Genomic DNA, 14174 nt, shown 5'->3' on the forward strand with positions numbered 1-14174 from the left:
CCATTCCCGTAATGAATACCAACAGCTTTACATACTTATGCACTTGCTAAAACATGAGTGGGGAAGTACGTAACCTAGGTTTCCTGTGGGGGAGCCATTAATTTACAACTGGATCATATTTCCAGCCTTTGCTTAGAATTTGGTAAAAGTGGTTGGTCAACTTGAATTAACGTGAGGCTACAGCAGTATTTCATCACTTGTGATGATGCACAGATCTTTGCTTTTGAATCTTAAGACATCTGAGTGTATAGATAGATCAGTGATCTTTTTCTTTTGGGTGTTTTTTCATATTGCTTTATGGCACTGTGTAGACAGTGATGGCACACCTGAAAAAACACACAGATATTTGTGAAAAAACATGCCCAGTGCTCAGAATAAAAAGCCTATTTGCTGGTTTAAAAATCTGAGTGTGTTTTGTTCCTTATGGTATTGGAGGTCGAGCTTGCTATGGAGCCCTCACATTTTCTGTTTGTGAAGGACATGCTTTGCAACTATTGATCTTTGGTCAGCAGAAATCAATTGCAAAGGATGCAGAGAATTAAGAGAAACACACATGAGGTCATGATTCGCTCCCCAGAGGAAAAAGCTGCCGTTTTTTAAAGGGCAGTTGCTTTTTGGGTAACCTCTAGAAGTGTCCTGCCTAGTGATAGCCAAACATAACTGAATGTAAATTTATGGTAAATTAACCAAATCAAGACTCAGGTTAAAACCGTGGAGGCAGGGAGGAGGAGGAATCCATCCTAACAGAACGTGTATGTGTACATGTATTTGTAGGCAGCGATGCCGTGTTCCTGCTGGGGTAGTTTCTCACATTGCTGCGCGGGGTGTGGTCAACTGCAGGCAGAAGAGCATTAAACACTTCCTTTTCAAAAAGCTAGAAGAGGAGTTGGGCTTTATGTTTCTTTCATATAAATTTTAGAAGTACTTTTTTTTTTTTTTTATCCCTTCCCCCCCAGGTCAATAGAGAAAAGCGGACACTCCTTTCTTCTATTACCAACAATACAGAAAGTATTACAGATGTAATGTTAAAGGTAAAATTTCTGATAGGAGCACAAGGTTGTACCTCATGTACATGAACAAGCAGCTATGTAAAAAATTGCCCATTGAGAAAGTTCTCTCTGTTTTGGACAATAAGAAAATAATTATAATCTGATTAGTATTATAATATACTGGATCACCCTTTTTCAGTGCATGCATTATAAAATTTCCTATACTCTTAGCATGTTTGTTATTACGAGTAAGTTTTACAGCAGCACTTTTTTAGGTAATCCTAGAAGACACTTTGTAAAACAAATCTCTGAAGTTATTTGTATTTAAAGAGTTAAGGAGATGCTTGCTACAAAAACGGTATAATTTTTTTTTCTAATAACATGTACTTTATTAGGAATCATTTAGTGCTGGGAGCTTTGAGTCAGCTATTTAATAATGTGACTATTGGATGGATTTATATTTCTACCTTCATTATTAGTTTGGAAATCCAGATTTTTAACTGTTAGGTACTTTAAGATTATCGTAAAATTTTGACTCTGCTTTGAAGCTGCTCAGTTCAGTTTGTCTTTTTAATTAGTTTTGGTTTTGTTGATTCTGTTTAGGTCTAAAAGTGATGATTGTATTCTGGAAATGGACTGCAGTATTGACTTGCAGTTCAATTAAACACAGTCCAAAGTCTTAAAAATAAATGCTGAATGTGAATAATTTAGTATGCTTGCTCTTGGTGTTGAACAATCAGAAACCTTTTGGTAAAATGCAGAAGAGGAAGTTAGAAATGTAATTATGTTTCTTTTGGAAAAGGGTAGGCTGAGTGAAGCAGCCTCTTTCTCCTTCGGATGGGAATTGTTGCTTTTCTCCAAGTTACCAGAAGTCACTTCTTTCGGGTCTCTCCAAGATATGGAGTGGCATTTCTTCTTACTGGTTTCCTAGTGTTTTGCGTGTGTCAGTTTGATCCGTGAGGGGAACCAAACTCAGCTCTTTCTTTAGAGATGCACCTTTTTCTTAGGACATTGAAGGCACAGTACACAGACTTTACAAAGGCTGAAATTATATGTAATTTTACTTCAGCTTTTTTTACCTCCATGGTATTTCTAGTTGTTTTTGTAAAGACTCATCTTCTAAGCCTTGCTTATTTAAAAATTGGTTAAAAACAATGGCTAGATCTAGTTTAATTTATAATTAATTTCCTAATAACCCATTGTGATAAAATCAATAATAAATGAAGCAGCAAGTGGAGAAAAGATTAAATTGTGGTCCTTGTTCTTTCATACTGAAATTCACCCCTTAGCAGGAAGTCACACAAATTGTAATTTCCAAGTACCGTGTTCCTGTGGATACTTGAAATGCTGCCCAGCTTCGACATGCTGCTCTTAGATTTCATTTACAGATGTTACGTAGAACGACGCAGAGGAAGTGGTACCCTTGTGTGGCTTTCTGACCTTGCAGAATCGGGGTCAGCGCCGTTGTTCATCAGTGACCTGGGATACGGGACACAGAGTACCCATTGCAGGTCGCGGATGCTGCTGAACTGGGGGCGGGGAATGGTTAATATGCTGGAGGGCAGGGCTGTCATCTAGAGGGACACTGACAAGCTGGAGGAACGGACTGACAGGACCCTCGTGAAGTTCAGAAAAGACAAATGTAAAATCCTGCGTCTGGGGTGGGTAAAGGCTGGGGATGACTGACTGGGGAGCAGCTCTGCGGAGGAGGACTGAGGAGGTCGTGTGTGTTTCAGCAGCACACCCTTGTGATGATGGAGGCTGGCCTCGTACTGGGCGGTAACGGTGTCTGGTTTTGGGCCCCCCGTACAAACAAAACTGATGGCAAACTGGAGAGGTGAGTGGAGGGCTGCTGAGATGCTTAGGGAACTGGCACATGTGGCATATGAGGAGAGGCTAAAGGACCTTGGTTTTTTCTTTTTTTGTTGTTTTTTTTTCTTCCCCCCCCCCCCCCCCCCGGAGAATCCCAGTGGTGGATGTAGTTGCAGTCTTCCCCTGCCTAAAGGGTAGTTATAGAAAAGATGGAGCCAGGCTGTGCTGAGAGGCTCACAGTTTGAGGACGAGCAGCTGTAGCAGGTTGCAACTAAGGAATTATACCTGGACAATTGAGGAAAACCCTTCACTGTTAAGTGGCTAATTACAGGAATGAATTGCCCAACTCTTATCCTTGGAAGGCTTCAAAATAGTATTAGACAAGGCCCTGAGCAGCCTGGTCCAACTTGGAAGTTAGCCCTGCTGTGAGCAGGAGATTGGGCTAGAGACCTTCAGAGGTCCCTTCCAAACTCAATTTCTCTGTGGTTCTATCTCAATGATGTAAAATACAATTGAATCAAAAGTGGGCCTGGAAGTGTGCACTGTAGTATCTTACTGGTGACTTAAGCGTCAAAGTGTGCATATCTTCTATCAGAAGTATAAATAAATTGGCCGTGAGGATCATTTTTACTGGAGTGATGGGGAAAGACCATAAGTAGGTAGGTAAGAAGAATCAGAAAAGGCATTCGTTTCAGATCTCCCTTCCATGGAAGGGAGGACAGATCTAGAAGTACAATGATTTCCATCTTTTTTTGTTAGTTCACTGATGAAAATAGGGGAGGAGAAGGAAGTACAAACGAATAGCATCATCTTAGCATGCTGTACTGTCAGAGAGAACCTAGGTTGAAAAAGGTCTGTTTAGTGGTCCAGGTGTTGGTTATTACCTCAGTTTCTCTTTGAGGTGAGTTACACTGATGCCCATGCTTGCATTTAAAGTATTTGAAGTAAAAAATTGACAAAAGCAGTCTCCCAGATGCTGACTGGGTTCTTTTTTGTGGGTCTTACCTTTTTTATTGTAAAAAGTTGAAGCTCTCCTTGGCTCTCAGTAAATCATCAAGAGTTTGAAAACTCTCACCTTGTTATTCTTTTAGATCTGTTTAAAATACAGGGGGATCCTTAAGTTAACTGGTGTTCAGTGTCATAGTAAAAGAATTGAACTATACTGTTGTAACTACCATGACTTAGGGGGTTCTTAGTGCCGAACCCCTATAATCTATTTGAATGTGAAATCTGGAGGTGCTGATGAAAGACCAGTAGGATGGCAGCTTCTGTCTGATTTCTGTCCTGGTTCTTAAAAGACAATTAAAATGGAATAATTCAAAGGATACTGAGGCACTGAGTGTCATAACAGGGTTTATAAACAGGGAGGAAATTGAATTCCTACTTCTGTGTTTTGGCTTCCTGGATGGAGATGGAATGGAATTCCTCATTTTCAATGAGATGGTATTTTCATATAGGCGGAATTACAAGTGTATAATTAGCTTTTTCCCTGCAGTACAGACAGAACCACTGAGGGGAAGCAAGAAAATACTAGAAATACAGATGTGACAAAAGTAGACTTTGCACATTTTCCCACAAGACACTTACCTGGCACCCTAAAAAGTTGCTGAACTCTTTAGAGGTAGTGCCTAGATCGGCATGTCTCTGTTTTGCCGGGAGCTGTAGAGGTAGCTGTAGAGTTTTCTAGGGAACAGTTTGAAAAGATTTGATGCTTCTTCTCTGTTTTCCAGTAGTCAACCCAGAATGAACTTTAAAAAAAAAAAAAAAAGAATAATTAGGATCATGAGTCGCATTTTGGTTGTGACACATGTGCTGCAGTTTCCTAGATCGCACGCTGTCTGTCCTCCTGTGTGATGCTCTGTAGAAAGCACAATGCAAGTACTCGTCATAATCAATAAACGTACAAAATTAGTGAAGCGTGGATACTGTGAATAGTTGTTTGAAATACATAAAATACAATGCCGGCACGTTGGCTAAATAGTGCTATTTGTTTTCATCACTTAGATACCTAACATGCTTTTCATCATGTAACTGTTTAAACATGGATGTTTTGTAAACATTTGTTTTTAGGAATCTGTTGGATCAATCTTGGTGGCTCTATTTGATTTCCTACTCCGAATGGCATCACCTTATAAAGGAAGAATGGTAGTTAGTTGAGTAGATGAGGTATAGAGTGACAGCTTGCAAAACTACTCTTTTTTCTTTCCTTTTTTTTTTTTTTGAAGTGGCTTGTATAGACGAGTTTCTTCTATAGCAACCGTCCTGTGGTAGCACATCATGAAACTATTGTAAACACTTTAAACAGTGAGGAAAATCAAATCCAGCTTGCTGTAGACTAAATGTTTGATCAGGTCTCCCCCTCCGGGTGTGCTGTGGTTTTTTGTTTAGTTCGTTGTATAACTAAAGAATATGCCAAAACCAACTTGATTCTGATCAAATTAGAACATGTTCCTTACTTTGATTTTGGAAGTAAATGTAACACGTTTGCATTAATGCAGTTTAGTCAGAAAATCTGTTGGTTAATATACACTTTATTCTGCTTTTTGGCTGAATTCCAGCTATAAAAAAATATGCTTCTATTAAAAAAAACCAACTGTTTACAAATATGAATTCATTGACAGATGTAGTCTTCTGATAATATTCAGGTGTTTGCATGTTCTAACCAGATAGTGGTTTGTAAGTATGTTGTGTCTTCCTTAATGGCACCATCCTTTCAAGCTCAGCATGTGAAATGTTGTAAACTGTAACAGTAACACCTTTAGGTTTAATATAGTTCCTGACTATAAGTTCCAAGTTAGTTTGGCACATTTATAACCTATACAGTACCTTTGATTAGTCAATGCTCCTGGTTTCGGGGGTGTTTTTTGATTATTTTCCGAACTTGAGCGATATTTGAGAGCACCATGTCTCTGCTATACTTTGAAATCTGTCCTTTAGTCTTAGTAAGCTGCCCTTACCTTTTTTGCAAAAGATGCCCACAGGGCAGATAATGCCTTAAGGTAGTGCGATAGTGTAAGAAGGGAGATGTTTTAATATGTGTGCTTACATGGAATACTGGCGGAATTGTCGAGTATGCATTTTATGTGTTTCCATATTTCTGGTACTTGTGTCTAAGTTGTGAAGATCTACCTCCTCCCCGTCCTTACCCCACCCCAGCACTGCAGGATTCTGGTTGCTCATTAGTATGCACTGGGGTTTTTTTACTAGGCAATAGGAAATCTCACCAGTGGATGAGCATCTAAAGCTATCTCCAGTTGTTCCCACATTTTTCTTAAGTTGAAATAAGTTTGGTCTGAAAAGCATTAAGTTAATTGGCAGGTATGGAATAGCCTCATAAAATACATAGAGCAGGTGACTAAAATTTAAACCTGTCTCTATGTCAAACGCTGTTCACTTTCTCACAGGGATTTTTGTTTAATCTTTAGCAAAAAGGATGCCTTTGGCTATCCTCTTTGCATACACTTGAGGAGTAGTGTTGTCATTATTGCTGATTAACTGAAATGTTTAAAAAACATTTTTATTGGCAAAACAGCTGAGACCTCTTTCAATTGTCACTAAAACAATATAGGCAAAAAATACTTTCTACTGCAAAAGCAAAGCAATGTTACTGAAGATATTAAAAAAAAACCCAAAAAACAAACCACAAACCAACAACCAAACCAATCAAGAAATGGGTCCATTTAACTTTCTTGCTGAAATGCATGTGCAGTTTTTTGGCATAGATTCTGTTCCCGATTTAGTACATTGAGCATGCTTCAGAAATAGGTCGTCTGTTAAATTCGGACATGGTCCATACTGAGAAGTAAGACTGAGAGAAAAGGAAGGTCATTGTCAATTCTTTCTCTTTTTCCTGAGCCTTGGGTGTGTATTGTAGGAAAAAAGAATCACTGTGGTGCATGTGGCAGGAAACATAGTGAAAATCAAATGCTGTCTTTGTTCTATAAATATCCTTAGAATAATTTTAAGAAATAAAAACCAAAACACATGAGAGTTAGTGTTTTTAAGGCTACCCCACAGCTGAGTGTTCCTTCCAATTCTTACATCACTCTTATGTTTAATACGTTTTTCCAGAGAAACGATCAGTTTTGTTTACAGTCTTGCATTCATAGCTATGTTTCTTAGGCTTGTTCCACATGCTGTTGTTTCCTTTCTTTATAAAACTAGATCTACCTACAATCACTTAAACAAACAAACAAACATTTTCTAAGGTTTGTTTCTGGGTATTGTGTCATTGGAAAGTCCTTTTTGTCATGTGGAAGAGGTGTGTAAATATAATTGCAGTTTTAGTGCTGTGTGTAGCCTAGCTGCTTAAGAAGGAGGAGATAGTAAAGTTATTTGAACTGTATTTTTACAGATGCTTTTGTTGAGAGAAAATTAAGTTTCTTGTTTGCTCAATCTGTTTGTTTACCGAGAAGTTATAAATAGCCTGTTCTGTTTAATTGGGTTAACTTCTAAATGCTATATACAGAGATGTAGAAAGCAAAATGCTCAAAGGTGCATTGATTGTATTTTATTTTCCAAATTTTTAACCAATTGCACATTGTTAATTTATCATTAGTCTTTAAATTTGGGCATGAAATCTTTGATAATTTACGAAAATGGGCACTTTATTGAAATTGGCTCTTAAATTCAACTCTGAAAAAAGATATTTGAATGTAGTGCTACAACAGCAATATACTCTGTAAATGATCAGAATTAGGACTGAGATGTGTTTAGTAAGTATTCTCAGAGAAAATAAACCAAATCTTTTAGTTAGACCAGTCTATGAAACTGAGTAGACCTCAAATTGGCCAACATTTATGCTCCTGATTAATTTTGATATCATGGACCTACTTGTTCATTTGCCAAAGCCGTTCTTTGGCATCATAAAATAATAGCCTTTTGTCTTCAAAATCGGCCTACTTTTAGGGATAGTTGCAAGATCAGGATGAACCTCCAGAAATTTAGAGACAACACATAAACTGCCCTTGTTACAAAGAATGGCATTTGCTTATATTTCTTCCCAAATTTTCAAGTTGCTTACTTGGGGATCTTTTTCTGGTCACATTGATCTCTCTATATTTTCTGTAAAATGAAGGTGGTTACAGGTAATTACATAAGATACTGTACGTTTTTATTTTTAAATAAGGTTAAGTGATACATGCAAGTTATGCAGAAAATCTTACATTCTGTAAACAAGTGGCTTATGTATTTGTTTTTTTGCTTTTCAGCTGTACTTTCAGGTTTCCCAGCACAAACATCAAGATAACATTCACAGCTCTGTCCAATGAAAAGAGAGAAAAACAGGAGGCCCCGGAGTCCCCAGTGAAGCCTGTGCAACCCCAGATCTCTCCCTTAACAATAAACATTCCAGACAACATGGCTCACCTGATCAGCCCTCTCCCTTCTCCCACAGGAACTATCAGGTATTTAAACCCTGCAGATTGGCTATAGGGCAATGTATGGATAGACTTCAGACAACTTTCTAATTATTTTAAGTATTTTGCTTCTGTGGTAAAAGTTTAGTTGAAGCTCAGCATTACCTGCGTTGGAGAAAACCACCATTCTGCTAACTAATAAGATAGTTGCATGAACAGCCTTTAATATTCAAATTTAACATGTTAAATGTGTAACAGTTTGCTCAGGAGCCTGGCATTCTTAGAACAGCAAAGGAGCATATCTGTTTCTTGCATTCCAGATGATTTAGATTGCTTTTTACTCTTGCATGCTTATGACAACAATTTAAATGAGATAAGTCTAAATTATACCATTTTTAATCGTTCTGATAGTCGCTGTCCCCTGAAGTTTATCATCAGAAAAAATCTTTTTTTGTTGTCATTAGTGTGGAAAATAAGACTGATCTCATACTCCAGAAGATTTGTTATTGATGAGTCATTGCTGGAAGTAAACAGATGTTTTGCTTAAAATACAGTGTAAGATGCGGAGTTTAGTGTAGGGAAGTCTTCTGCAGGGGAGGTTAATCTGGGTTTTTTACTTGCTATGCTGCTTAGTTTGGTAATTGTAGCCATTGTTCGACTTGTTATTTGGGACCAAACTTAATTAAACACAAACGAGCTGTCCTCACAAACTGGTAAAATTCATTTAGTTACAATTTTTAAAATTCATAGAAAGTTCAGGAGCAAAAATTTCACTTAAAGGCACTAAAAGTTGTGTTTCAGAGTCACATACATGCTTTTGAAAGTTTTTCTTCCTTCCCCCCTCTCCCTTCCTGTATCTTCACTTGAGTGAAGGACTGTTAATGCTTGATTTTTAAAAATGCAGATCTTGTTAATGAAATTTGAATGTAAGGATAATTGACTTCTTTCACGCTTGCCAAGATCTCAATATTGTAGTGTTCAATGAGATCTATATAAATGGTAGAAGTAGAGAGAAAAGAGATCTAGACTTGACTGTGTAACAGGTTTGCTTTCTTATTAAAATTCAGGAAAAACATATCTTGCCCAAGAAATGACAGAACAGCTCATAAATATTTCAGATAATATCACATATATCACCAGAGTCTTTGCTTCACTATGAATTTTGTAATTCTCTTCAGGGCTTTCATGCACCTGTTGAGTATAGTTTATTAAAAAAAAAAAAAAAAAAAAAAGACGACAGTTTTGAGTCTATTTTGAGAGCAAAGCTTGACAGTTTCTCTTCAAATCATCCTGTTTTGTAGAAGACTTGTAAACTTGCTTTGATTATACCATATGTGTCGCTTTGTCAATATATGCTAAAGTGAGCACAGTAGAGGGATGTTGTCAGTTGATATGTGAAAACATAGAACAGCAGTGACCTATATTTAAAAAAATAAATTAGTTACACGTTTTGGCCCTGATCAAGGATTCTTCCATACAACACTTTAAAAATCCAATCTCCCTTGCATAGTATATCACTAGTAGCAAATTGTCGGTGGATTTCTTGTGATGTGAAACTTGAAGAATATTTTTTGTGTACGTATTGCCCGATCTACAGTGCCTGCCCTGTTTCTGTACATAAAAAGGGAGGTAGCAAAAAACTTGAGAGGCCAGGCAGACAAACAAAACTTGGCAGATGTAAATTTGTTAAAGCTTTATTGTATAAATCTAAATAACGTTCTGTAGCTTTATTCGTTACTAAAAGTTTTGAACCATAGATTCAAGTTAGGTTAAAGATTGTCTTTGGAGATAAGGCTGGTTCTGGGGGCACAGCAGGCTTTGTCATTCTAATTTTTAGTTAACTTTTTTTGAATTTCTGAGGGCTGTGTTGACGGTATGAATTGCTGAGAAGTATGCGTCCTTGTAGAGAACTACCAAAATTTTTCTGGGGGGAAGGGGACAGACATCGCCCACTGACTGTCTCTTTCCTGTTGGCTAAATGCAAATGGTAGAAGAAAATGGGCTTTGTGCAGCTGTGGTTCCTGTGGACTGTGCAAGGTAGGGGGACAACCGTTAGCAAGATGTTACAGTGAAATTATATGTAATTTTAGCTTTGTTTTTCTGTGATGGATAGCAAGACGCGAGGTATCAAGAGCCTGTTCTTTCATTTGTTTGGCACTGTCTTTGCCTTGTAGCAGTATATCTGCTCTGGCCTAATACTGCATTAAATTAGATGAGTCAGTGCCGATGCATCCCATTTATAGATAAGTTTATGATTTTTATACGTACATATGTGTGTGTATGTATGTGCACATACCTGTAAACACTTAAAATAATGTTGGTCTAGATTTAAATGAGAATCAAAACTTTTTTTCCTTCACTGCTTGCTATATTTTCCTCGAATGTGCAGAAATACTGCACAGGAGAGATGATCTTTTTTGAGCAGACTGAATACAAGCATATGGCAGAAATTTTATGCAAGATGTGTTTCTTGTTTCAAATGAGTGTCTTAAAATTTGTGGTTGCTTATGTAGTTAAAGTGGACTTTTCTGTTGGCAAATCTTACACAAATCCAACACAACCTAATAAATCAGTTAATCCTTCTTCCTTTTGAGGAGGAAAGCCTGAGCTTCATTTGACAGGTCTCTTCCTGCAGTGATTTTAATTCCCATGGATGAGTTAGAAAGGCTTGGAAGATGGAGTTTATAATGGAAGTGCTGACAGACCCTTAACTGTAGTCTAGAAGCTCTGGTAGTGGGCTTTTCTGCAATAAGAGCTTTTTGATTAGACATAATGTGGTGATATACTGTATAACAAAATAGTAGGATCTTCTTTTTATGCTCTACAGTGCTGCAAATTCCTGCCCATCTAGCCCCCGTGGTGCAGGCTCTTCAGGGTACAAAATGAGTCGTGTAATACCATCTGACCTACATTTAATGGCTGACAATTCACAGTCAGAAAATGACAAGGAAGCATCGGGTGGAGATAGCCCAAAGGTAAACATGGTTTGAAATCAAACCCATAAATTACATTTTAAGTGAATGTAAGACTTCTGAAATTTCGTTTGCTAAAGTATATGCACAAAGTCATAATTTAACATTACAGACTTTAAAAAGAATTTGTAGGTTTTTGTGATTAGATGTGAGATTTATTTTGACCTCTCTTCCCTTTGGGGGAGGGTCGGTACGTATTTTCAGTTATGTATCTGTTTATAGGCTGTTGAAGGTTCTTTACTGTTGTACGTTTTCCCAAATTTTTAACGTTATCTTAAAATCTGCTAATCAGAAGAGCGAAATTGTCTTAAGTTTCTTTTCTGCCTCAAGATTCTGGTTGTCCAAAAGTGCCTTAAATGCAGTTAATTGTGTTTTGTAACTTTTATTTTAGAAAGGGGTGTGTATATCTTTAAAGTTTATTGATGCAGACTTTTCTTTTTCTTGTACAGGACGACTCTAAGCCACCTTACTCCTATGCACAGTTAATAGTACAAGCAATTACAATGGCACCTGATAAGCAGCTTACACTAAATGGAATTTATACGCACATAACTAAAAATTATCCATACTACAGGACAGCAGACAAAGGCTGGCAGGTAAATTTGATTTCTGGAATTGTTTTTTTTAGTTGTGAGTAGTACTGGCAGCTATAAATGGTCATAAGAAGTCAGTTGGTGAGCCTAACACCCCTTCATAAATAGAATTTGTCAAATGAGTGTGGTGTCTTCTTCCTGATTGCAAGTTCTCCAGCAAAGTAGGCAATTTACATTATTCTGTATTTGAAACATTGCTTTATTCATGGAATGGTATTCTTTAAATCTCTATCAGGGATAAATACAGAACTTTGGGGAAGTACAATTGGCACTGTGGATTGAAATATACGTATGCTATCTAGGAATGTAGTTGGGTTCTGTAACTTATAATTGTGTGAACATCCATATTGTTATCTTGAGGTACAATTAAGATATTAAATGTTACAAGTTTAGTTTTATTTCACAACAGTGAGCTTGGCCATGCAATGCAGCGAAGGAACAAGTGTGTGTTATCTGTCATTATCTTGCACTATTATGTGCCCTCTTTTATTTGTGCAACATAGTCTATTTGTGAACTTAATCGTTTCTGTACTGAGTTAGACCAAACCCTTCAGTTCTGTAGAATTAATTTCTGCTTTCTTTTCATTTTTAAAGAGACCAACCTCAGCATTTGCCAGGATGACTAACCGAGTGTGAATCAGTCTGGCATAGTCTTTCCAGATACGCATAAAGGTTCAATGCCTTTGCTGCTGTTTTTAGTTTCGGCAAAGGACAGAAGAGCACAATTAGCAGGACTGGCCAGTCTGCCCGTGTAGCATTCAGACTGCACTGTCGATCACAGAGTATCAGTTTCACTGTGTTGCTGCTTAGTACAGTCATGATCTGCAACAGAGGCATGCTCTGAAGTTATTTTCAGGGAAGTAAAATTTGGAGAGACTGGGGGAGGGGAAAGGTGAGGAAATGTTAATACTCAGTGTACAAGTAGAAGACTAAAGAATACATGCCTTCTCAGTAGAGGAATAAACTTTTAAATGTTAATCACATACTTATTTGTCATAGGGCCTGTATGAAAGTTGGAACACTCTTGGAGGAATTCCAAGGTTACTGAGGAATGTAACTGTTCCTAGCTTTTTGCTGTGGTCTGGCTAGTAAAGGACTTGGCTGCTGTTGTGGCTAGGATGCCTGTGAATTTTGTTTCCCTTTCACATGTAAGCAATGCAGAATCCTGGCTGCAGTCATACTAACAAATCTGTTTTAGCAACAAAATTCTGTTTATAAATTGTTGGTGTGCTTTTTGCTTCCTATTCTGAAGTACCTTGAATATCTGCGTGTATAATGATTCTTCATGTAAGCATCATGGAACCCAACGTGCGTACACATTGTAATGCACGGTTGAAGAATTCTGCCGTAGAACAGTGTATGTGTATAGATGTATAATACTTCACAACACCAAGGCGATAGACAGAGCAGACATAGTATGTTCTGGAATAGTTAATTAGCACCTATTCATAAAAATAATTGGAAAAGCTGAAAGTTAGGTGCTGTTCAGTCAGTCAGTAGTCCTATAAAGCACTGCTATAACATTAACAGGTATACCTCACGTATGAATAGCTCTGCTAGCTTTTATCCATCAGGTATTAGATTATAGTTAGGGTGACTTACATGATAGGTGTTTTAAATAATATTTGAGGCTACATGTGCACATATAATTCAAAACACAGAGTACATACATGTGTATAGTATCCAAATCCTATACCTTAATAAGTCGTTTTGAGGTATTTATATCCTTTATTATATAAAGGTCTCATTTTTTTTGAGGACTTGAAGACTCCTCTTCATGAACTTATTTTAGCAGGTACTTTTGGATCTACTCTTTCATTCTAGCATATGGAGAAATAAATACAATTTATAAACATGTTCTTGACATCTTTCTAGTTCTGTTTCAATTTTTGGCAGGGAAAACCATTTCTGGTTTCATCAGTTTGCATGTAAGAAACCATACATGGGTATTATTGCGTTAAGTTTTCCAAACTTGCCATCAGGGTCATGAACTCAGACACTTGAGCAGGATTTGCATTTGATTTTGCAAATTTTTGAAGAGCTTTTGTTAACCTAAAGCTTTTTCTCCATTTTTCCCCTGTTCCCCCACAAGTATTTCAGTATGTATGCTTATCTTTATTTTTTTCTTGTTCAGTGATAATATTCAGAGAGCTTTCGGGTTTATATTTCTCAAAAAAAGTGCAAAGCTGAGCACAGATACAGCCACTTCAGGGTGTTGGCAGTTTTCTACATCTCTCTGATCAAAGAGCTGTGTGTGTGTTACAGCAAAGTGAGGATAAAGGAATGTGCAATTAGAGTGCAGTAACGAAGATCTCGCTGAAGAGCTGTTTTAGGACCTACTGCCATTTGTTGTTTTTCTAGGCACACTAAATCCTTGTTGAGACAGACTGGACTGGGGGTGAACTCCCAGCCATCTAGCTGCATTTGGAACTTGTGTAATTTAACCTTTTC

At 37.5% G+C, this 14174-nt stretch overlaps 1 protein-coding gene across 2 annotated transcripts in view; it reads left to right on the forward strand.

Moving 5' to 3' along the window:
* FOXK2 (forkhead box K2) overlaps positions 1-14174 on the forward strand; it is a 48895-nt gene that overhangs the window by 26278 nt on the left and 8443 nt on the right. For both annotated transcript variants that reach the window (XM_087751264.1, XM_087751265.1), the window contains exons 2-4: positions 8012-8206; positions 10986-11133; positions 11580-11726. In XM_087751264.1, the coding sequence (XP_087607390.1) occupies positions 8012-8206; positions 10986-11133; positions 11580-11726 (490 nt within the window). The remainder of the gene's footprint in view (positions 1-8011; positions 8207-10985; positions 11134-11579; positions 11727-14174) is intronic.

This window comes from Nipponia nippon, unplaced genomic scaffold (genome assembly GCF_047370975.1).
Source record: "Nipponia nippon isolate SJK-2023a ecotype South Korea unplaced genomic scaffold, ASM4737097v1 scaffold_14, whole genome shotgun sequence".
In the NCBI taxonomy this organism is placed as follows: domain Eukaryota; kingdom Metazoa; phylum Chordata; class Aves; order Pelecaniformes; family Threskiornithidae; genus Nipponia; species Nipponia nippon.